At 37.0% G+C, this 26196-nt stretch overlaps 1 protein-coding gene across 8 annotated transcripts in view; it reads right to left on the bottom strand.

Annotated features, from left to right (window-relative positions):
• Window positions 1-26196, bottom strand: part of SULF1 (sulfatase 1) — a 206088-nt gene that overhangs the window by 68959 nt on the left and 110933 nt on the right. For 4 of the 8 annotated variants that reach the window (XM_072604795.1, XM_072604800.1, XM_072604802.1 and 1 more), the window contains 4 exons: window positions 24713-24786; window positions 24195-24424; window positions 9967-10206; window positions 832-983 (listed from right to left, as the gene is read on the bottom strand). In XM_072604795.1, the coding sequence (XP_072460896.1) occupies window positions 832-983; window positions 9967-10206; window positions 24195-24424; window positions 24713-24786 (696 nt within the window). Of the gene's footprint in view, window positions 1-831; window positions 984-9966; window positions 10207-24194; window positions 24425-24557; window positions 24787-25201; window positions 25729-26196 lie in introns of those variants that run through there. The other 4 variants (XM_072604798.1, XM_072604799.1, XM_072604801.1 and 1 more) reach the window with 3 other exon arrangements.

Below are 26196 nucleotides of genomic sequence, written 5' to 3'. Positions count from 1 at the left end.
CATTTTTTCCTTCATTTTCAAGGGTGACTATTTCACCTATATATGGGGCTGCAAACTAGGAACCATTATTGCAAAACTGCAGGTTAGGTCTCGCATTCAAATGTCTAAGCTCAAGCACATTTACTGACATTGATGAGTCATATAATATATTCCTTTCTGGCACCTTGGAAATCTCAGAATTGGCTTGAAGTAATGAATACTGCGCGATACTTGCATATATCCTCGTGTATAAAACAGGTCAAAATAGGGAGGGCAGATTGGCAGTCCTTGATTGTTTTCCATCTCTCTCCCCGTTCTGTCACTAGTAACTTACAAGACCAGAGGTAAGTGGCTTAGTTCACTTCTCTTTGAAATGGGGATAATAATACTTCTATTTTCTTGGTGGGATAATGAATGGGATGGGTTTTGTTAACCTTAAAAGTGCTCTATATGCAAGGTGTTATTTTCTTTTATTAATCTCCTTTCCAGTTCAGACCTCACAGACACAATTCCTTTGTAATAAAGAATAACTCAAGTAAGCTGCTGTTTATGCAAAAAAGTCCTCTACAGACTAAAATGAATAACCATGGAACAATTAAATGTCAGTACTTTCCCTTACACTTTTGTCAAAGATTTATTTCTCCTAATCATAAAAAGAAAAAAGAACTTGGAAAACGAATGTTCCTTGGAGCTTTTCCCTACCTATATTCCAAAACAATCTTAAAATGACTAAGTTTCACTATAAGAAAAAAAATGCAATATAGGTGGGGCAAACTCCTTGAAAATGCTTCTCTACCCCCCTCCCATCAAGAATGAGATAATTGATGCTGTGTCAAAGAGTCTGGAAATTACCTTGGCATAATCAAATCCATGTTTCTCTTTGATGCCGTTGCGACAAACAGTATAATTATAGAAACGAGAATTCTTGATTAATCCAAGCCACTCTCGCCACCCAGGAGGGATGTAGCTGCCGTTATATTCATTGAGGTATTTTCCAAAGAAAGCTGCAATGTAGGGGGGCGGGGAGGAATGTTAACTTTCTCACATGGAAAGGCAAACCAATATGAAATTATCATTTTATTAAGAAATGGCAAGAAATAGCAAATTTATGTTAACATGACAGAACAAAATAATATTACGATTGCAACACTTTGTTACTTTGCAAAGACTGAGGACGCAACAGCCATTTTCCTATTGGAAAAATGAAGCGAGCACCCAGTACTAGGTCTCATATTGGTATAATTAAGCTCACAGCTCTCTAACTGAGCTACTACTATTTTAAAGCAACAATGTTTTACTAGAACTAATTTAAGAGGTACCCTGCTTATGTGGAAGTAACATACAGCAATTATATTCAGAGAGAAACTTTGACTTTAATGACACACTTCAAGACCTTAAAGTTTCATTCATTCTCTCCCTCTCTACTTCATCCATTCAATTAATCCATTAAGCTCCTAATAGGCACGAATTACTGTGGGATGAATATGATGCAGTGTCTTCCCTTAATGTCAGTAGGGTATGTTTGTTTATGAAGAGGGGCATGAGGCTTGTAAATGAATACCTGTTCTATAAAATGGAGAATAGTGATGCAAGATAGCTACAAAATGCTATTAGGGTTCAAAGGACGGATAGAGGACATATAACTTGGGGGAGGGGATCAGGAAAGAATTCAGTGATAAAGGGGGCCTTTGAGATAATCTTGAAAGATGAGTAGGATTTTTGATAAATGGAGGTGGGGAGAGCAGAAAAGAGTATGAATATGGGTACAGTAACAAGAAAGAAAAACCTGTATTATAAGAAAGTAAGATGAAAAGGTTAATGAAAGACAAGTGTGTGCTGAGAGACAGCATCATGGAGAGGATTGGCACCCAGAGTCAGGAAGAAATGGGTTCAAGTCTTGCCACTGGCACACACTGGCCAGGTGAACCTAGGAAAATTATTTAACTTCTTGTTGGCAGAGAGGTAGTTAGGTGGTGCAGTGGATAGAACCCTAGACCTAGAGTCAGGAAGACCTGAGTTCAAATCCAACGTTAGATACTTTTTAGTTATGTGACCCTGGGCAAGTCACTTAACTCCTGTTTGCTTCAGTTTCTTCAAGAAAAATGGCATCTAACTTGCAGGGTTGTTGTGAGGATTAAATGAGATAATGCTTGTAAAGTGCTTAGCATCATAGGCATTTTATGAATGCTTATTCCCTTCTCCCTTCCCCTTTTCCCTTACTGTCTTAGGCAACTTCACATGCTTTAGGTGCTGATCTCCATTGGTAGAGAGGGTATTCTCATCAATTAATGTTAGACTGGAAATCATGGTTCTATCAAGAAAATATGAAATCATTCAATACATCATGGGTGTGGTACTAGTTGGCTAGCATAGTTTGGTCAGGACAGTCCATAACCATAATCCTTCAATGTCAGAAGGCATGGGTCCTTCAGAGGATACAGTCTTTTATCCACACAGCTAGCATGAGATACCAAACAACCAGGGGTCAGAGGCAGAAGAGGTGGGGTCTGGCTTTCAGAAAATTAAGAGGTCAATTTGATGTCAATAAGATTTATGGAGTAAGATGGAAAACAGTTACCAAGGTCAGACAAAATTCCAAGAAATCTGGTTTCTAAAAAGGTTTGTATTTATACAAAGGGGTCATTTATTTTACAAGCATTTATTTAGCACCTACTACATACCAGGTACTGTAATAGGTATAATATATAATAATAAAAATGTAATAATACATTATATGTAACATATACAACATGTTATATATATATGGTATATAATAATAAATATAGATAACACATACAAAAATTAAATAGTCTCTGTCCTCAAAGAGCTTACATTTTAATGGGAGGAGGGTGAGGAAGGAAAACAACATATGCCCATAAAAATTAATATAAAATATTTGGTGTTGGGAAAGGGCATTAAAAATTGGAGAAGCTTCTTATAGGAGATGAAATTTCATCTGAGTTTTGAAGGAAGCTACAGTTTCTGGTGGGAGTATATACCAGATATGGAGGATGGTCTGTTCAAGAACACAGACAAAAGAAAACTCTGTATAGAAGGGTTAGTGTTAGCAAATAGTCCAGTTTGAATGGAATACAGACTGCATAAAGGGTAATAATGTATAATAAACTGGGAAAGACTGGAGCCAGATTGTAAAGGACTTTCAAAGTCACACAGAAGAGTCGGTATTTTATCCTGAAGGTAACAGGCAGCCACTGGAGTTTCTTGAGAAGAGTTAGGGGGTTACATGGTTGGACTTGCATTTTTGGAATATCAACTTGACAGTTATGTGGAGGATGCTTCAGAGAGGAGAGACACTGGAATGAGGAGACTAATTATGGAGTTACTGCGATGCCTCAGACAAGAGGTTGTGAGGCCAGGAATTTCAGTGGTGACTGTACGAGTGGAAAGGGACAGATGGAGGTAAAATTCATAAGACTTGGTGACTGATTGCATATGATGGATGAATAAGAGGGAAGAGGCAAGACAGACTCTGAGTTTTGAAGGTTATTAAATGAGCTGCAAAGATGGACGTGCTTTGAGGAAAAGACAGGTTCTTTCCTGGACATGTTATGGATTTGGAGATGTAGGACTGAAATTCAGTAAAGAGATTGGAGTTTAATAAACAGATATGGCAGTGGTTTTCATGGAGACAATAGTAAAGACAATGGGTGCATAAGAGATCCCCAAGAGAAAGAGATTAGATGTAGAAGATAAATGGGACCGAGACAGAGCCCTGGGGTACCACGAATAGGAAAGGCAGGTTTGGCGATGATCCAGTAAAGAGGTAGCTAGTCAGGTAGTAAATGAATCAGATGAGAGAAGTGTCTTGAAAACCCAGAGAAAACAGTGTGTGTGAGGGAAGGGGAAGGTCAAAATGCTACACAGTTGCCAAAAGGATAAAGGTGTTCAAAGATATAATTTAATTCACTAAAAAAAGTAAGCATACTGATGTTCTTTTTAGACTTGGTGCATTGTGCCAGCTACCCTCCCTGTTGTTTTGAATAAGTTTCAGCTGTGGACAGCTCCCAGCTTTTGCTAGGGTCCTCTGCATGGAAAACATCCGTGTCTGAGAGGTGGAATATTAATTTGGCAGTCACCTCCACCTTACTGAATCCCAAGCTTGCAAGGCTTTTCCTGATCTCTCTAGTAAAGTCATTGACACTGTCTTCCTCAGGAAATTACTTTATGTAAATATATATACTTCATATTTATTTATTTAACTCATGTTTGTATATACTTTATATTTACTTAATATACTATGTTCCCTGAATAGAATGTAATCTCCTGCTTCATTTTTACTTCTGTAACACCAAATGCCTAGTGCAGAGTGGAGGCTCATATGTTTTTTAATTTAATACATTAATTCACTTAATATTTGTTAAATTGTTGGTTGAATTTGACAATCTTGATGGATCTAAGTGGTCTGGTTAATTAAATATTCTGGTTAATAGATGATTGTTACAAATAAAATTCATAGACAGGATGTGATCTGTTATCTGAATGATGCATGAAGTTCTCATACTGAAGAAATTACATTTTTTTGATACTCCAACTGATTAATTTACCATAATCCAGATTTCCATGCATTGCTGTCATCAAATCTTGACTCTGATTTTAAGATAAATGGTGTCAAAAGAGGGTGACAAAAAAAGGGTAAGTGAAACGCTGGATGCATATGACTATATCCTTATAATAAGACAAGATTTTGAATCAGATATTGTTTAGTACTTAATTCCCAAATTGCTGAAGGTGACCTTTTGTAAAAAGAACAGAGCACCTCTCCCCATCTTCCCATCCAGCCTCAATGCACATGCATTTTATTTCACAAGGAGCACAAGGAGCAAAGGGTATTTTTACATTTCATACCAAATGCAGTTTGACTCTGGGACACAGGCAGAAATTTCAGGCCATGGGCAGAAGCAGCTATCAAAGACCTATCCTGTTATATCATCTAAGCTACTGTGCCAGCCACACTAAAAGGGAGTTCAGGACAATTCTCTGAGGTGCCTTCTATTCTGCTTTATCTCAATTCACTGAAACATATCTCCAGGGAAGATAGTTCATTCTCTTGAAATGATGATTTAACCATCGAACACATCTTAATGCAAGGATATTCTTTTACATTTGGCTGACATTTTCCTTTGGTTAATTCCATCCCACTACTCTTAGCTGTATTCTTGATGTAGCAATATAAAAGAATTCCTCTTCCTTACTCTTTTCCCCCCATTTAGATATCTTAGACTTTTAAACCAACACTTCTTTAATATGCATAATTACAAAAACCCTAGTCTTTTTAGCTCATCCCATATAAATTATTCCTTAAGTCCCTAGGTGATCCTTGAACTTTGCCTCTGAACGCCTAGTTTTTTACATATTTCTAATGATGAAGTATTTTAAAATAATGAATTATGCATTCTAGATATGGTCTTACCAAACATCTATGGAGAGATTTTTACTTCTATATATTATTACATTGCACTAGTACATTTTCAGCCTAAAATCATGTTGACTTTTCTTAAAATAGGAGACTGCAGGCTAATTTGCAATAATCATGTGGTATTTTTGAAATTACAGTTTCCTTAGCTGGTCTCTGAAATTGATTATTTAAGTTTCTAGTTCTTTTTCTATAGATACACTGGGTCTGTAAATTTCCCTTGAAGATGAATTTTATTTTCCCATCTATACTGTCAAGCTTTCTAGGTATGATTTAGAAAAGTCTATTTTAGTTGGTATTAGAAATTCACCCTAATTTGAAAATTTCATTAGTTTGTTATTTTTTCACCCTTCCATATCATTGTTTCTTCTGGTGTGCTATTACATGATTCCCTTCAAAAAGAGGATGCAAGATGATGGGTGGGGTGATAGAGATGCAGAGGAGAGATGTTTATAATTATTACTGAATTAGAACAGTTTCTTATGAACTAGTTGTGAGACTCTGGTTGTCACTTGACTTCAAGGAATCTGGTTCTTTTCATGTTAAATAAAGAGTTTGGAATAGAATGGTTCTAAAGGTGCTTTTAGATCTTTAATTCTACTTATTTCTGCTGGTGGCAGGGCCAGGATAGGAATCTAGGTATCTTGACTTCACTTAGTAAGACATAGAACTGTCTTGTACAAAAATACCCCAAACTCTTCTCTCATTAAGTGAGACATATTAATTTTTTTCCTTCCATTGAAAAATCTAAGCATTTTTCAAGTTTTATTATTCAAGAACAATTTGTAAACAGCCATAGTATTACTAAATCAATCACAGATCTTGGTTCAATAAATCATCTTATATGGTGATAGATAAGACATTGTACTAATTCAATTAATTGTCTCTAATTCCTCTGGATATTTCCCAAATGAGCCTGTTTAATAATTTGTCTCATGGTCTTTGTTCTTATACAATTTTAATGCTTCATTATGCCTTTTGCTAGATGTACATTTGTATGTTTTATACTTCTCTACTCATCTGGGCAATATATTTAATTTTAACTCCAATTTGCCAAATATTACATTCATCTTTTTAAAAAAAATTACTTTTTCTAAACTCAGGCTTCTCAGGAATAAATAATAGTTGCTGGTTCAATACAGGGTCACTAAATCTTGTAATTTCCTAAGATACTCATCACTCAGATCTGCTGATTTGTGTATTTTCAAATGGGTTTCTGATACATAAATATTATTTCCTCAGATAGTTCACTATTTCCTAATTATCTTGGCCACTTTAACATTTTTTTCAGTAAAAATGGACTTTGACAAAGTGGATCTAAATTGCTGCCATTTTAGAGTCTTTAAATTTTAATTCCACTCTTATTTATTAATGTAGTCCCCTCCCTAATTGCATATTATACCTTTATTTCTTTATTACTGCTTTTCCAATGATTTAGAAAACTATTCTCCTTAAAGGATATCTTTTATTTTGGAATAAAAATCCCACTTTTTGGCTAACTTGTATGGAATCATGATAACTCTGGGGACCTTTATAGCTTATCTCATCTAAACAGATATAAACAGAGGACCTTAAAGTGGGACCAAAGGCATGAATCTCCAGAAGATATTATCAGACAGTGTAGACTCTCTCAGATCTATCCAAGGACAGACCTGTCTGAATCCAGTCTGTGTATCTGGGCAAGAGCACTGAATTCTTCTAACTGTCATTTGACAAAATCCAGTCATCCAAACCACAATCAACTAAACAATCAATTATATTCTGTAAATTCCTTCTGTGTTCTCAGGCCCTGTGCCAAGCAATGGAGATAAAAAGGCAAAAGGAAAATTGTTCCTGTCCTCAAGGACCTTACATTCTGACAGGGAAGATTACATATATACATATACAGATATATACATATATAAGTATACAAAGAATATTTACAAAATCAATACAATGGATTTGGAGAGGGAAGACACTAATAACTGTAGAGAATGTGGAAGGTGTTGTATAGATGCAGCTTGGTCAATTGGATAGAGTGGTATAGTGGAGAGAGTGCTGAACATGTACTACAAAAGGACTTGAGTTGGAATCCTGTCTCAGACAGTAGGGTGTCCCTGGGTAAGTCACTTAACCTCTCTTAGTTCCAGCTGTGTCATCTGCAAAGTGGGGATAAGGAGAGCACCTACCTCATAAAGGTATTGTGAGGATCAAATGTGGAAAGATATGTAAAGTACTTTGTGAACCTTAAAGGGCCACCTGAATGTTATTATTAGAAGATGTGCTTGAGGTAAGTTTTGAAGGAAGTTGGGAATTCTCTAAAAGAGTTAGAGAGCATTTCAGGCATGAAGGACAACCAGTAAAAAGGCAAAGATACAAGAAATGGAGACTATTGGGAGAGGATCAACAAGCAAGTTAGGATGTATAAATTGTAGAGAGTCAAGAAAGGAGTAAGTAAGGATATCAGAAAAGTGGGAATGAGCCAGATTGTTATGAGCTTAAATAACATACAGTGGGATTTATAGCTGATCTTAGGGATAGTAAGAGGCTCCTAACATTTTACCACGTATTATATTTCTTAGTTATTATAGCAAAGGTGAAAGACTAACAGTGCCCTAGCAAAATTTGAGGAAGAGCTCTCTTTTGGCTGAGAGAAATTAGGAATGTATGTATATATATATATGTACATATATATATTTCTCTTTTAAAAATCTTTCCCTCCTTATCTTCACCTCCTATCTTTCCTGGATTACTTCAAGTCTCAGCTAAAGTCTCACTTTCTGCAAAATGTCTTTCCCTATACACTTAATCTTAATATTTTTCCTCAAGGATTATCTCTATTTTATCCTGTATATAGTTTGTAGATAGTTGCTTGCATATTTTCTCCTCAGTTAGGTTTTGATGCTCTTGAGATCAGGGACTGGTTTTGCTTCTTTGTAACATCAGCACTTCACACAGTGCCTGGAATATGGTAGGTGTTTAATAAATGCTTGTTGACTTGACTTAACAAACTACAAGTTTAATATGCAACTTAAAAAATAAATTTGACAAGGAAAGCTTGCTATGGGGGGGAAGTCTTACAATTTGCCCTAAATGAATTCTCAAAGCTTCTAAAAGGAGGGGTCCCATCTTATTTAATCTTCAAGTCAAAAGGCCCATTAGCAGGCCCAAATTTTTCAATCAAGTGTTGGTGAGATATGTCTCTGCATGTCTGAATGGGTGGAGGAGTGATGATGGGCATGCAGCTGAAGAAGAAAGCTGGCATAGAGTAACTTTTCAAAAGGACCAGCTGGCATGTGAAACATGAATGTACATACCATCACTGGCTGCAAATATTTTCCTCACTTCTGAATTTCCCCTGTACTACTACTACTACAATTAGGATGTTCTCAACTCATCACAACTACTGTCACATATGTCATCTACTAGCTTACGTCCCTTTTTATTCATCTCTTTGACCCTTCCCATCCCAGGAATTTCATGTAAGTTGAAGCACAGATTTTCCCTAGTGGATGCCAATGTTCAAACCAGAAACCACCTCATTCACCCTGGCAGAATATGTCATGTCTTAGCAAGAGCTGTTTCACCAATATCTCTGGTTTCAGATGCCTATGGAGGGTGGGGAGACAAACCATGGACAGTGGTTCTGGATTGCATGAGAGGATGTCAGAATCATCAGGGTCTTACCTATTGGCTATGTCTATGCTATCAAAGGCCATAGTATAAGCTTATTACCTAATTAAAAGGTAGTGATTTAACTATATGTTTCCATCAAGAGATAGAAAATTTGGTGCCTGGAGGCAGGGCTCGGTTGTTAAGGATCTGGTTTTGACTGCCATTGAGCAGGTCACCATTTTTGGAAGTTTCACTTTCAGCTATAAAATGTGAAAAGAAGTCTTGCCATCTAGTAATTCCTCAGGGACGTTGGATGGATTTGCAAATTGCATTTAAGTCCTGGGATAAAAGGTGCCATAAATTTAAAACCTCTAATATGAGCAAACACGCTTAGGATAAGACCCTAGGTGTAACCTTCCCTCTCTCTTATTATGAAAGTGATCACTTTATTAATGTTCTTGGGATTCATTTCCATTGTGAATGTGTATTTAATAATAACTGTCAGTGACAACTCTCTAGCATCATCAGAATCAACATCAGTGCTCATAAATATAACATATTAAGTGCTGACAGATTATATGGCCCAAGACCCCATGGGGAAAGATCTACAAAAGATCTCTTCCTAGGATATTCTTTAACATTTATCTATGATTAAGGGGGATGGTGCTAAATGATTCAATTCTATTCAATTTAATAATGTTTATTTCATGATCCAGGCACAAGACTAGGTTATAAGAACATAAAGAAAAATTTACAAAGCCCCATACCTCAAGAAGATTACATTCTGGGCGTAGGGAGACATAACACGTACATGTATCAGTTCAAACTACAGACAAAATAACGCCATTTCAATACGTAGAGAAAGTTAACAGCTGAAGGGATCAGGAAAACAGAAAATAGGTTATGAAAAACTGAACAATTTCCACACACACTGAGTCCCAAAGGCCACTGTCTCTTACCTGTTCTGTATCCGGTGTTGTTGAGATACACAGCAAATGTGCGTGGTTCATGCATTGCCTGCCAGGAAGGGGAGGAACAGTTCTCATTGTTGGTGTACACATTATGGTTGTGGACATACTTCCCTGTGAGCATGGAGGACCGAGAGGGGCAGCACATAGGGGTGGTGACAAAGGCATTAATAAAAGTGGCTCCCCCACGCTCCATGATTTTTCTTGTTTTATTCATCACTTGCAAGGATCCTGAAAGACACAAAAGAATCCAGGGTTGGTGAGCGTAGTCCCCTTAAAACCCATTTGTGGGTTAATGGTTCTTTGCCCCTGATTCATTCATTCTTTCCCTGGTTTGAATGGGCCTATGATTTGATCAGCCCTCATTTCTAGCACAAAATTAAACATTTCATATCCTGCCATCTGAGGTATTTTGCAGTGTAATAAGCACATTTCAGCCTTTTTCCTCCTTAGTCACAAAGGAAAAATGCAGGCTAATCTGATAATTAAAGCGAGAATTTTTGATATGGAGCAAATTCAAAAGCCAGCAGTCCTTTGAAGATTACTTTCCAACAATAGAATAGCCAAGCACCAAAGAGCCCCTCTCCCAAAACACAAGCAAAATGCTGTTGTTCTCAGGATTATTAGTCATAAGCCATATTAACTTCTTGAGAAAATGAAAATGCTTTCTTTAATTAAAAAAATGAATCCTCTCACCAAAATCACCTCCACTGTAATGACAAAACTCTTTTAATTAAACTGGAGCTTTTCTCCAAGTTATATAGCAGAGAAACTCTACCAATTTAGGTTTTAACAAATTCAGATGTGGTTTCCTGGGTAAAAGAAAATAATTCTGCAGTATGCAGTGCATCCCATTTGGAGAACTGAGAAAGAAAATTTTTTACAAAAATGTTCATTTGTATGTATTAGGGGTGGGGGGAGGCAGTGAAGGAGAAAGGCATGGATCTGTACCTTTACAGCCAAACACTATCCCTGACCCTCTGCCAAAAGCTGCAGAAAAGCCCAGGTTAGAAGCCAATAGTACTTTCAGAACTTGTCAAGAAATGACATGGAGAACTGACATCAAGGGGGTTGCGTTTGAAACCTTATATTTCCAACAGGTCCCACTCCTCCCCAACAAATAAGCCTATGCAGCTTTTTTTGGCCAATGTCAATTCAAGATATATGAAAGGCTATCCACTGAAAAACCAGAAGCCAAAAGAATAAATGTCAATCATTCAATAATATAATCTAACTTTATATATGATCAGTTTACCTATCCATCTATTCACACGTATGGACATATATATTTTCCTTGTAGAGGCTTTTATTGCCTTATGTAAACAGGAGACAAACTTTATCACTGAGATAGTGAGAGAGCCATGTGAAGCAATATTTCCTTTACTTTATTTAAGAAAATATTAGCTACTTTTTCTACTTTGACCTGCTCAGGGGAGCACAAAATGGAACCAATTTTGGAGTCAATGAATAGCATGTAGGTAGCACTGATTTTGGGATAAGCACTGAATATGAGCTACTTAATAGGAAGGCATATAGGAAAGTATGTGTTGGGATGAAGACTGGTATTTAGAAAAGAAATGGGCCAAGCAGCCCTTGCTGCAAGGAGGCTCTCTAGTGGAGAACCCTAGGGATCTGTCCTTGGTCCTGTGATGTTCAAAGATTTTCCCAATGACTTGAATGAATACGTCAAATATGTAAATAAAAAAACCCCAAAAGACCTAGTTAATTAGTTGGATGACAGAATCAGGATCCAAAAGGATCTAAATATTTCAGAGTGATGAGCAGAATCTAATAAGCTGAAGTTTAATGGGTAAAGCTGAAGTTTATGCTCGAGTTCAAAATATTAACTCTATGATTTGGAAGTTGTGAGTGTGTTCATTGGAAAAAAAATCTTGGGTTCTTAGTGGACTTCAAGATTATTGTGAATCAACAAGGTAACACATCAACCCCAAAAGACAAGCTGAATTAAGAAAACCATAATGTGCTCTCCTAATATTTTAAGCTCTCTTGCACTCTGTTCTCATCAGTCTATAGATGAAACATACTGAATTTAGTATTGGGTGCCACTTCTGGGAAAGACATTGATTGGCAAACTGGCACAAATACAGATAAGGTCATCTGCATATTAGGGAGACCATGAAATACAAGCATTAGTTGAATGAATTGAAGATGTTTGGCCAGCAGAAGAGAAGACATGGATGGAATGTGACAGTTGTCTTATTAGAAGGGAGTAATAATGATAGATAACATTTATATTGTATTTATGGGATTTAAGGATTTACAAAAAATTTAAATATGCTTTCTAACTTGAGCCTTACAACATCCCTGTAAGGCAGGTAGTATTATATTGATTTTATGGATGCAGAAATTGAGATTCACAGAAGTTAAGTGATTTGCTTAAAGGCACATATCTAGTACATATCAGAGATGAGATGTGTGATTCTGAGTTCAGCACTCTTTCCATTATGCCACCTTAGCTTTTCTGCTTGGCCTCAGGTCAGAAAGTAAAGCTAGAGTTAACTGGTAGAAAATATAGAGATTCAAATTTATATTTGATATATGGAAAATGCCCAAACAATTGTTCAGAGGTGAACATGATGTCTTAGGAGAATAGGATTCTCTATCGCTGGAAGTCATTAAGCAAGGACTGATTTAAGCTTGCTAGAGAAGTTGAAAAATAGATTCAGTTAAGGTTTGGATTAGATCAGATAACTTCTGTCATCCCTTCCAACCTTGGTATCCTGTGACCCATGATTCCTTCTGCCAATTCCAAACATTCATGCATTCCCCATGACTGTGCTATAGGTCTTTCACGTATCTACTTACTCAAATCCTTCTTTCCCTCAACTCTCAGCCCATTTGCCCTCTCCTCCATGAAATCCTTCCTTATATGTCTAGCTGAGCTCTCCCTGCTCAAGGTTTTCATAGAAAATTTTGCATCCCTTCTGTGTCTATTCTACAATCTATCTTATAAAAACATTTAACAATGTTTTTATAATGTTATATCTCCCAGGAGACTACAGTTCCTTGAGGGCAATAATAATATAACTCTTTTGGAAAGACATGATAATATAGTGAATAGAATGTGAGATTTGGAGTCAGGAAATCATTTGAAGCTTACACCTTCAACTAACTAGTTGTTTGACCATGGTAATGTCCTTTAATCTCACCAAGTCTCAGTTTATTTATTCATAAAATTAAGATAATAACACCTGCAGTACCTATAACACCAGGTTTTCATGTGAAGTTCAAATGAGGTAATGTATATAAAATGTGCTGCAACTTTTAAGTACTTTGAAAATATTGGGTGTAATTATTATTTTTCATCTTTGTATCTTCAGTGAGAGAGGTAGCATGGCATAATGGACAAAGCCAGTCTTGGAGGCAAGAAGACCTAGGTCCAAGTCCCACCACTGAGAGCTATATGATCTTGGAAAACTCACTCAACATCTTGGTTATCTAAGCAATTCCCTATTATGTTAGTTTGTAGAGATCTGTATTGATAGAAGAAGTTTTTTCACTAGGGAGTTCCCTATAACCATGGAATCACAGGTTCAGTTCCTATACCTATCCTTTTACCTCCGCTATAAATCACAATTCCAGGCATACAGTAGGTGCTTCATAGAAGTTTGTTGAATTAAATGACAGCCTTGAAAGCTATGTTATCAGAGTACAAGTTCTGGCAAGTCTCCAAGTTTGAAAGCACTCAGTTGTTATCTGAAGACGAAAAGCTGCAGACTAAAGTCAAGAAGTTCATCATCAGTCACCTTCCACATGACTTATTTTGGTCATCCAAATCCATTCAATGCATTAAACTACCTACCAGGGCAGGGAGGAGCTGTGGTAGGCACCTGCAGAAGGGGACTCATGCTGACAAAATGTTGAATCTTTTGGAAATATTGATATTTCCCATATCTATAAAATACTTTTCTCACAACTCTATAAAACTGATATTCAAATTATTTCTATTTTACAGATGATAAAATTGAGATTTTTGAGAATGGTTATTAAATATCTATTAATTGATTATTTCCATCTCTAGTTAACAAGTTGCTATACCAATAATAATTTATATGCTCACATCATTATTTCATTTGGTCATCACAGTTTAGAGCGATAGGATCAGGATAATAGGTTTAGTATAGGAAAAGATCTTAGATGTCATCTATTGCAGTCTCCTCATTTTATGGATGAGGAAACTGAGACCCATAGAGATCAAGTGCCCAATGACACACAGGTTATGATATCTATGGAAGAATTCTGATTCACACGTGGTTTACCTGAATGTGAATTATGGCAGTCTTTCCATGTTAGCCTTCTGTGAAATGGTATTTTTTTTTTGTGGGAGGCCACATGTTTTCAGTGGTTCAGGGAACTTCCACTGAACAATTCCCTCTACCAATTCAGATCCAGGAACTGCTTGGCAACTTAGAAAGTTTTCTGTAGCATTGAGAAGTTAAGTCACTTGCCCAGGGTCACATAGAAACGATATATGAGAGGTAGATTCTCTATTCATTGCCATGCACTACATTGTTCCTGTAAAGTCATTTCAGCTTTGTCTGACTCATGTCCCCATTTGAGGTTTTCTTGGCAAAGTGATTTGCCATTTCCTTCTCTAGCTCATTTTATAGAGGAGGAAACTGAACTAAAAAGGATTAAGTGACTTGCACAGGGTCACACAGCTAATAAATGTCTGAGACAAGATTTGAACTCAGGAAGATCAGTCTTCCTGACTTCAAGTCTAATACTTCATCCACCACACCATCTATCTACCCTGTGCTCTGTAGCATAAAATAAATTACATCTACTCTGTCTATCACTACTGTTTTCTCAGACAGTTCTACCCTCTTCATTTATTGTGTTTTCTCTTAGGAAAGGAGTCTATGTGCAGAAAAATGCTACTGTTAACATTTCATTTCTCTAGTGGTTACTTATCCTAGCAACTACAACGATTTGAGACATAGCCAAGAATCAAAAAGACAAGTGAAATGAATTCTAGGCAGTTGAAATCGAAGTTGTAGAGTTCATCCCGTTGTTATGTCCCTTACTCGTGATGAAAACCTAAAGACTTTGCTTGAACCTGTTTACTTCTCTTTGAGGCATTTCTCAAAAAGAAGCTGAAATTCAAAGGGGATGACCATGGTCACCCTGACATTTGTGTGCAAAATAGAAATACCATTTCTGAAAATGAAGGATGGCTGTAATTTTAGGTCTCTGTTTCCTTTTAACATGAGGAAGTTGCATTGAATAATATCTGGGGTCGTCACTGCTTTGATAGTAAATGAGGCTACCTTTTTTAAGGAAATGGAGGAGGGGAAAATGTGTATTTTATACTTCTATACTTTAGACTGAAGGTTGCTTTTGTTTGCAATATGTATAGCTCTCATTCTTAGTACCATTTTAACAATGGGCTGGTGGGGGTTTTCTGAGCAGAATTAGATAAATCTTAAAGAAATAAATGACTAATAATTAATTATATTATATATTTATATGATTCTATTACATATTAATAAAAATTAATAAATACATTTAGACAAATAAATATTGCTTTAAATAAAGCAGTAAAACTCATGTATCACTAAATCTTCAAACTCATCAATGTGAACATTCCTTCCAGTGACCCATCTGTGACTGCCCCTCCTGTTCGATTAATTTCGTTTATGTTGTCCCTGAAGGTTGCCATGTAGAGCCCTGCCAGATGTTCTAGTGTCTTTTACCTTCTTGTCTTGACACACTAAGGACACTGATAAAGACCAGGGCCTGGTGATTGGCTCTCCTTTATGCTTACCATGTAAGCAGTTGATCTTTTTCAATTATACAGTGTTTAATGATGTCCTTTATACCACTTCTGTGTAATTAATTATTTGTAATGTGTTACAATTTACTCACACTTACAGTACTATTGCCCTTTGGATGAGCCTCAAATTTGGTTCTGTAGAAATCGTATGGCTCATAGCCATACAACATCGCTGGAGGCATATAATGATAATGACAATGGTTAGCATTTATGGAGTCCTTAGGATGTGCTTGGCAATGTGGCAAGTTCTTTATAAATATAACTGTGGGAGGTAGGCACCATTATTATTCCCATTTAGCCTTTGAGGAAACTGAGACAGGCAAGTGATTAAGTGACTTACCCAGGGTCACACAGCTAGTAAATATGTGAGTCTGTATTGGAATTAAGGTCTTCCTGACTCCACACCCCAGCACTAGTATCTACCACACTACCAATGGTAATAAATTGATAAACTTTTATTTTAGGGAGAAACTTGGGGATATCAAAAATAAATTTGCAGTTCCCCAAAGGCAAGCTAGCCTGCTCTTTTCCCACTATTCAATTCTTGGTGTAACTATTGTCCATTTGCAGTCTTTACAAGATATGGAGGGACAAGATCTATAGTCTGTCTGTCTAAATGCATATTCAGTCTAGACAATGGATTCACCCTTCCCTGTATGAATAATCAATCAGTCCAAGTCTTGTGAGTAAGCACAGATCTCTTTTAGTAGGCTCTTCAATTTTCTGGGCATCAATGCAATCAGTTAAATGTCATGTAGACTGGGGAACTTTTGGACAACCTCACTATTGCAGATTATTCTTCAGGTCTGCCCCAGATTTCCTCCACAAAAGTGGCAAAAGCTTTTGGTAAGCAGCTCTCTCTTTTTAAGGCCTCACTTGCTATGAATGTCCAGAGGGTCATTGAACAAGATTTTCCATACTGACATATCTTTCAAGGAATTTCAAGCAATTCTGATACATACATACACACACACACACACACACACACACGTGCCAACTTGTCTTTAAAGTGGTATTTTGTTCTGCCAAATTAAGTGCATTTGTTAATCATCAACAAACAATAAATACCATGGGGATCTTGTCTTCTTTATACCTTTCGGTCAATAAAGATGTTTTCTACTGTGAAATATCATTTTTGAATCTCTGCCTATTCTAATACTCTTATCAAGTATACCCTTGATGCACAGCATAAAGATTATTCTCATAAAAATTAAAATTTTATATAGTACGGAAATTAGGCATATGAGTCGTTAATTATTAATGTTTCCTTGATCACCTTTTCCCACATCTCTGATATCTTCTCTTTCTTTAGATACATTGAGCATCAGTCTGTCAAAACCTTCAAAATGCTTTTGCATGTAACACGGACCTGTTGTAAGAAAACTTCACCTGATCCACATGGCTTTCTTATCTTTGTTTTTTTAAGTACTATTTCCACTCCCTCTAGAAGTTTATCTGTGATGTTGCAGTCAGATACGGTGGCTCTACTATTCTTAGATCTCTATATAATTTATAGCCATCATCATCACCCCATTTTTACAGGTGAAGAAACTGAGGCTTGAAAAGTTAAGTGAAATGCCCAAGTCTGTATTAGAGTGAGGGACTAAAACCCAGGTAGTCTGACACTAAGTATGTTATTTTTTCTACTACTGCATACTGCCTTTCTCCTGAACTGGCTATGACATTAACTTCAAACATTTCAAAACTTCAGCTTATATATCCCAAAAACCATGCTGGGGATAGAGGTTTTAAAGAAGCAGTTTCTGAAAAAATGATCTCTTGATAGCTTCTACCAAAGTCATTTTATCCCAAGTCAAGAAAAATACACACAGTCAGAAATTCTAGAAGATATATTGGCATCATCCCTATGAACTGACACATTTTGTAGCTATGAGACATGTCTGATCCTCTCTAGAGACAGCACAGAAATAACAGTGACATGCTGAGATTCACCTACCTGTAGAAACTTGAATCTCTACATGTAATTAAATAACTCCTTTTTCATGATGGATTTTGATAGACAATTCATATATTCAACTCCTTTTATTTTTCAGAATTCTTTGTGAATTTTACTATATTCTTGTGAGGTAGTCTATGTTTAACATGTAATGTTATATATTCACATATAAGCTTTCTTCTTTATATGTGATCTTTATTATTTTGTTTTTATATGTATATACATATATAATTATATATATGTATATGTATATATACATATATATATAAAATTTACATTTAATCTTCCTCTCTCTTTCCTCTTACCCTGATCCCCTCTAAATTGCAAAGTATGACAAAGAAGTATGGAAGCCTAAAAGGACAACTTTCTGGCTTAAAATGCTTCATACTGAGAACTTTGAGAATGCCAAAAACATCAGAGTACTAGGCATATGCTGTTTTACCAAAACTGTAGATGCTGGTCCATAGGAAATGATAATGCTTTCTGCTAAAACCAGAAGAGAATAACAATTTAGATTAGAGGGGAGAAGAGTTAGAAAATAAATCCATCTGGAATTTATCCAGGAAACCAAAACTGATTATTTCTTCCAGAAAGACACAGGGCCATGAAAGCCCAAAATAGTCACTCTGAAAAGACAGCATGGCATCTTTAACTTCACAGAGCTCTTTAGCTCCCTAAATGAGCTATTTTGTCTGATGTGCAATTGATACAGAAGACTTATACTACCATGTTCTCAGTATCAGCTCTAGATCCATAGAAGAAAGTATAATAATACAACAAATGCTGCATAGGATCAAAGCAATGGTCTGTATGATCAATTCAGAATTCTGTTTCTGAAAATGACAACAAGCGATACTTTTGAAGAGCATCTGTTAGATGGTATATCAGCAAGGACCCAGACATACACAGGAGGGCTGCTGCACAGATTCTTAGATTTGCTTTTCTAAAAGGAAAGCAACTTTTGAGGTTACAGATGATGGCAATCATGTTGATTGTGGAAGTAAGGGAGGACAACTGAGAGTACTGGAAAGAGTGCTAAACTTGAAACTAGAGGATTGGAACCTTAGCTCTTTTACTTATTTAATAACCCTGTGAACTTGAGCAACTCATACATAGCCTCTCACTTATTAAATGAGGGAATTGAACCATAAGGTCTTTTCGAGTTTAAAAATTTTAATCCTATGATTCATCTTAACAATTCTAGAACTGATTACTGCTTTTAATATAAATATCACAATTTTCAATAATTTGGATTTGAAATATATATTTTAATCTTCTTGAAGTATGAAAAGTATGCTAGAACTAGACAACAAGTCTGGAGATCTGAATTTTGGTCCTGAATCTTTCACTAAGTATGATGAACCAATCTCTCAACTTCTCTATATCTAAGTTTCCTCATGTTCTAATTTGTATTTTAGGAATTTTGTGCCAATGTCCTATCTCTCCTACTAAAGTATAAGCTGATTGGAAACAGAAACTTTATCTACTTCATTTTTATATTTCCAGCACTTAATAAAGTGTTGTACCTATAGTAGGCACTTAAAATAGAGATGCCTGAAGAAACTGTAATCGCATTATTATAGTACTTCCTTCCAGAAATCCAGATTGCCAGACCTCTATACCTTAAAGTCTTAGAAAGTTGCCTGAACATCAGAAAGGTTAAGTGGTCTGCACATGATCCCACATGCAGCAAAATGTCAGAGGTGATTATCTGAACCTTGGTCTTCCTGATTCGAACTAGAGCACTCTAGCTACTACTTCCTCTTGCCTTTGTGGTCACTCATTCTTCAATCTCTTGTAATATGAAAAAAGCTCCATAATCTTGATTATTTTGCTCTCTTTGGACCTTTTTAGAGTTTAGTGGTATCTTATTAGAGGAATAGTGACCACATCTACACACAACATTCTAGGTGCTAATGCATGATGGTGCTATACAAGGAAAGGATTTAAATACTTGCAAGGTCATTTTAGTACAAGTTAAAAAAAAAGTCCAAAGAAATAATACACAAAGATTGTTGGGAGGAAGTTATTCCTAACTCATAGACAGCTATACCCTCAAAGTAAAAAACACAATTTCCTGGCCTCAATCTAGTCATAGAGAATGTTGCTGCTTTTGACCACAGCAGTAACTTTTTTCTTTAAAAACTACCTTATCCTGTATTCTGTTTACTCTGTATGTGTTTTTTTTTATCTTTCCAAAGAAAATTCTAGTTACTTGAGGGTAGAAGCTATGCTTTATAAAGCTTCTCTTTACCTTGACAGAACCTACCACAGTAATAGGCACATAGCAAGGGCTCAATAAGTACACCCTGATGGATGAATTCAGTGATGAAAAACACCCAAGAATAGTCCATACCGATAGCCTACTAAATAGTAAAATTCCACATATGCAACTCTAATGATTCTTCATTGACTTTCATTGTAAAATGGGGGATACATTCATAGAAACTTTCATTCATTATTTAAGGCATTAGAATTTCATTAGTTGAAAACAAAATGGTGCTATTGAGTAAAGGAACTAAAGAGATGGACATCATCAGAATCATCATGAAGCATCAGTCAATTAATCAACAAATAAATATTAAATGCCTATGATTTGCCAATGTCATGTTAGGTACTACAAAAATGAGACAGTTCAGGCTCTCAGGAGCTGACATTTTATTGGATGTTATCAGTAGCATGGTATAACAACATGGCAATGGAACCTTGGCCTAAATGTCAGAGCAGTGCAGGGAATGAAAAAGAAAACTTCTCTAGTGTAGACAACACCTGCTACTTCTGCTTCTGGTTTTCACACCTGGTCAAGAAGTCAGAGAGTAGGAAGAAACAGAGTCAGTTGTTTCAATTTTGTGGCCAAAGGTCAACTATTCTCCATTATTTCATTTTTCTTTTTCCAAAAAGACATGTATGGAATTAAGTGGGGAAAAGTAGGGAAAATGTAGTTATTATACGAAGCAGCTCCCTTCACAGGGAGGTATAAATTTTTGTTAAATTAATTTAAAATAAATGTAACTTTCTTGGGTGGTGGGGAGGGGGAGAGGAGTAAGATTTTTAAAAATTATGTGACATAAAACAAAGATATCAATTTTTAAAAAATTAAAGAAAAAAGTGTGGTAGATAAACATGTAGTTGATTTACTCCTCATTGTTTGTTTGGTTCTACAATATTGAAATGTTCTACACAATAGCGTAAGAGTTTAGGTTTGCTTTTATTATTTATCTTATATGCTTATTTGACTTGCTGTTTTTCTTGATCATTAGTTTATTTTTTAGGTCCTGAGGTTTCATGAGGGTTACCTCAAGAACTAAGTTAAGTGACTTGTCTCTGGTCATACTACTGTGACATTGCTGTTCCATGCATTTGGATGTGGTCAAGTAGTGAATGTGGCTACCAAGAAAATTCTTTATATGAATTAGAGGTAGCACTTGAAACCAGGTCTTTCAGTCTTCACTGTGGCAGGCTGACCATCAATGTAGTTTACAATTAAAATAAATGTGATATACCTCACAGTAGAATCCCTGATTTATGAGTTATATTAAAGCAAAATATCCTCCTCTGTCATGAGTAATAATTTTAGAACAATTTCTAACCCTTGCAATCATTTCTGAGAGCTAAGGCCACTAGTGTCTATTTAATAAAACTATTAACCAATTGTAGGTTCATAAAACATTGGCTGATCCTCCTTATTTAACTCCTACTGTTACCTTTCCTCTATCACTTTGTCTCTTATCTCTAGCATACATTTCCAGGATAGGTAGAATTCTTAACTTCATATTCAGATCAGCTGATGAGCTACTTAATATTCAACATCATTCTTGATCTCCCAAGTTTTTCATATTCCTTCCTTCTTCCCTCTTATTTATTAGCTACTTGCCCAATTCCTTTAATAGAATTCAAGTTTCCTGAGGATAAGTACTCTTTCATTTCTGCTGTTAGATGCTGAGCACACAGCCCTATGTCTTCATATGCAAGGATCTGAGAAAAATTCATTGAATTGAATTATGTTCAGGATCAACAATGGGATCCAATTCAATAAACATTTACTGAAGAGCACAAAAGAAGAAAATCAAGGAAATGGTGACCTTAGGTAAAGTGACAAGATGTCACAGTTTGGCTCAGGCAGTTGTGGTGCTCTCTGGACAGCTCAGAACTGAGTAGAATAAGCCCTGTATTGGGCTGACAAGGCCCAGAGGCAAGTGGCACAGTGTTAGACAAATTGGGAAGTGTTGCTAGTTTGTCTAATCAACTAAAAAACATTAAGGGTTTTCTACATATAAGGCACTAAGAACTCGGAACATAGAGATGAATACCACATAAATCTTGCTTTCAGAAAGTTTAGTTTAAAAAAGAAAAAAAGAATGTATATAAAAATAAATATCACAATAAGTAAATAAAAGCAAATCACAAAAAGAGTCACAATAAATATTGTGATAAGCACAAAGGAGAAGTCCAGATAAAGTGAAATGAGTAATTTGAGCAGGAAGAGATCACTTTCAAGTTGGAGAAGGATGAGGGAGGAATCTGAGGAGGCAGAATAGGGGCCCAAGCTGGGCTTTGAAGGAAAGGAATTTTGGCAGTTGGTGCTTAGGAAAGCTTTGGAAAATTTTTTTTTATGAATTATCTTATATTATCTCAAGTAAACTGTTTATATGATGGTCTGCAAAGTGACATAGACTTGGAGATGTGCATCTTCTTTCCAGTTTTGCAGTGAAAAGGAAGTCAATGTTCAAAGGACTTTCTGAGCTGAAACTTGTTCCCTCTCTCCCTTCTTTCTAGCATAACTGAGGGTCTAAGTAGAATACCCAGGCAAGCTCATTTTCAGTCCAGTGATCAAACTAGAGGAGAGTGTTCTGATTCTTAGCAAGTTGGGGCACATGAGAATATGATCTAGACAATTAGGGGGAGAAGTAACTGATCCTAATTTCAAAGGATCACAGATCTTAGTGGTCAAGTTGACCTTCTCATTTTATAGACGAAGAAACTGAGATTCAGAGCTTAAAGCAGCTTTAAAATGATCATATAGGGAGGAAGTGGCAGATGGAGAATTTGAACCCAGAGCTTCTTAAAGCAAATCCAGCTCTCCCTCCACTGCATAATGTTGACTCTCACGCCTGGCAGAAACAGGTGCAGGGGTATAACAGGAGGGAACTTCACTATTAACTTTTCAATGTGAGTATTTGCACCTTGGAAATTGGTAAATACTACAAATCTAGATTTGTTTTACTGTTTTGTTGTTTTTCTAGACTTAAGAAAGCAATGGAAAAAAGGTTAATGGAGCAGATTAAATTGAAAAGTGTCATGAGTACTTTTTTGGGGGGGAGGAGAGCTGCTTGTTAAAAATTTATGAGCACACCCCTATGGATAACCTAAACCTCAGGAAATCTAAGCTGGGAGGCCCAGTCTTGCCAACTGGTGAGTGCCTCTCCCTGACCACTATTTCAGGAAGGGCTCTAGTCATGCTCATTTCACCCCAGTGCTGTATTCTTTGGACTTTTCAACCATTTCATCAATCATCCTCTGTCCCTGGAAAAACCACTGCCCTGAGGGCATGCTCTCCTATTCCTCTGCCTGAATGGCTATTTTAGAAGTGATTATTACCATGTTCATTTCATTCTTTCTCAGTTTAGTCTCTAGACTTCTCTCCTAGACAACCACTTTTCCCTCATGTAGGGTCCTTCTCTCCTTCTTAGAACATAAGTACCATGAAAGTTAGAACTCTCATGCTGCTGGTATTTGTGTCCCCAGGGATTAGTACAGTACATAGCATATAGTAGGTACTTAATAAATGCTCTCTTCCCTCTTTCCCATACTCCATCCCCAGGGGATTGGTTCTAGGTAAATGATGCAGAGCAGAAGAAGCAAATAGAAGCATGATTTGACTACAGTGTAACTACTAAATAGAAAACTGTGGATCCTATTAGGGTTACCCTCAAAACTCTGACATTGGGTTGTGTTCTAAGTTACCCAGGTTATATGCTTTCTTCATAGAAATAGCCATAATTCCTAAAGTTGATAGTGTCTACCTGACCAATTTTAACAGCACACAATTTGCAAAACATTGCAGCTTCATTTTTGTAGGCAAATATGATGCCATCCTCTTCTTTATTATATATCTCTATCCATATACTTTATACATACTCGAGTTTCACAATTTTAGAAATGTTTTTGCCTAAACAGTATTTGATCTGTTTGCCAACAGCTTCCAACTTGCAAGGTCAAATTTTTGGCTTCCACAAATAAATTTTCCCCTCAAAACAGATTATGTCAAGCTCCAGACAGTCAAAGGAAGTGGTAAAATGCAAAATATAATACCTTATGTCCCATAAAATCTCGTTGCTAAAACTAGGTCAGCTGATAGGCACACTGACTTGGCAGAAAAGACACGGACTTGTCTTTTGGAGGCTAGAAAGTAGTGGAATTACTTATGCAACGGAGGTGAAACAGTTTTCTTTAAAAGTCTCTCACCCAGCTCCACGTCTTGATCATCTGTGAGCACAAGAATGATATTGGGTCTGATGTTTTTTCGTTCCTGCTGCACACGCCCTCTGAACCGTGGGGATCTGATAGTGGTGCAGAAGCTTCCCAGCAGTTCTGTGCCCAGGACAGCCAAAACCAGAGTCCAGCAATAGGACTTCATTGTAGAGGTTTCAGTATTGCAAAACAGACCAAATGCTTGTTTCCTGGTTGTCAAAGATCTGTGGAGTCAGAAGAGGAGAGGGAAAGGGAGAAAACGAGAGTAAAACAGAAACTCAAATATCAAAATAAACACAGAAAAGTAGTAGAGATAAGTAAAAACCAATCAAGGCAGCCAAGAAGTGACAAACTTACACGCGTTTTTCTGCAAACTCGAATATTTTACAAGGTTACTCCCTTCCTTTATTTGTGTTTCAAACTGTTCCTTGACAATTTCAATTTCATTGCCAGCATACCATCTCCAGACAAGGCTTCACATGTTAATGTGTTTTTAGGACAGTAGATAGTACCTTGAATTAAGTATTTGGACTGAGTGATCAATTTCTATTCTGCAGAGGTGTTTGCAACATCTGCCGATGGAGTCCTATCAGAGAAGAGAAAAAAAAATACAAAGGAAATGTCAGTGGCAGACCTTGAGACAAGTTGTTCTGCTCTGGAATAACCCTTCTGAATAGCCCACAACGTGTGTTTGGTTTTGTTTTGTTTTTCTCCTTCCAAATACGCAAAGAGAAAAACAGAAGGAAACAAAATACGGGAGTGCTACCAATTATTTTAAACAGTATCTTACTATTCACATTCAGGTTCAAACTTGTTCATTAAAATAAAGAAACGTCAGGGTCATTATCTGTGTTCGCATTTGTAACAATATATTAAAATCTTTAACAAAAGTAGCATTAGAATCTAATCTGTCAAATAACGGAGCACTTCATGAGGTTGGGTGGGTGGGTGGGTAGGGGAGGCTGAGGAAGTAAAGAGAAGTTGAAAGAGAAATAACTCACCTGTGTAAAATATAGAACCCCTTTCATGCCGTACGGAAGGCATAGCTGTCACTTGTGATCTGCATTGGATCCCTACCCTGGAGCTGTCTTTCTCCTGACGGAGAGTTCACCGTAAGTGACTGTCAGTGAAGCCCTCCCCCAGCCCTGACTATGAGAGCTCCTAGCTGCCCCCCATCCATCAGAGGCAGAGCGGGGCGCACGATCCCCCTGGCGAGCCGGGGTCCTCCCTTACTCTCCTCTCTTCCCAAGCTCGGCACCCGGGTGTCTCTCAGAGCCCCTCTCCCGACTTGTCGGTCAAACAACCTCACTATTGTGAAGCCCCATACGCGGACAACACCGAGCTCGGGCTTTGCTGCAGCGCAAGTAAACCTGCAACTGAAAATGATTGATTGGTCGGGGCACTAGAGGTTACTCACTACACTCTCACGGTTATTTTCCCCGCCTCTTTCTTTTTTACCTTTCAGACTGAAGCCCTGCAAAGCCACAGCAAGTCTCCAGTGGAGAAGGAAAGGAAAAAATAAAGAAAAAAGCCAACAAAAAAGCAAAACTAAGGCCAGAGGAATAAATGCCCTCCCACTTCAGAGCACTAGCCTAAAACTGTCTCATCTTCTCTTAGATTGCTAAAAAAGTGGCAAAGACAAGAGCTCTCTCTTCTTCCAACTCCCCTGTTTTTGAAGGCCAACGAGAAAGTCTGTCTGGGAATTACTGCGCCCTAAAATTAATTAGAAAGGGGCAGACTGCATCAGACACTAGACTCACACACCTGAGGCTTTGTAGCTAGGCAGGCAGCGTTAGAGTAGCATTACACAAATGAGCATGACTAATTAAATGGAAGCACTGCACTGTGGGAGGGAAGGACTCCACTTATTTCAGAGTGCTGCACAAAATTCCATATTTTCGGGAAGGTAAAGTGGGGGACAAGGTGGTGCGGAAAAATACTGTACACTGGTTAGTCCTGGCCATACACATGATTTTGGCTTTCACACGTACACACC

The sequence above is a fragment of the Notamacropus eugenii genome, chromosome 4 (assembly GCF_028372415.1).
Source record: "Notamacropus eugenii isolate mMacEug1 chromosome 4, mMacEug1.pri_v2, whole genome shotgun sequence".
Lineage (NCBI taxonomy): Eukaryota > Metazoa > Chordata > Mammalia > Diprotodontia > Macropodidae > Notamacropus > Notamacropus eugenii.
Note: the sequence above shows the minus strand (reverse complement) of the source record. Positions and strands in the feature narration are given on the sequence as shown.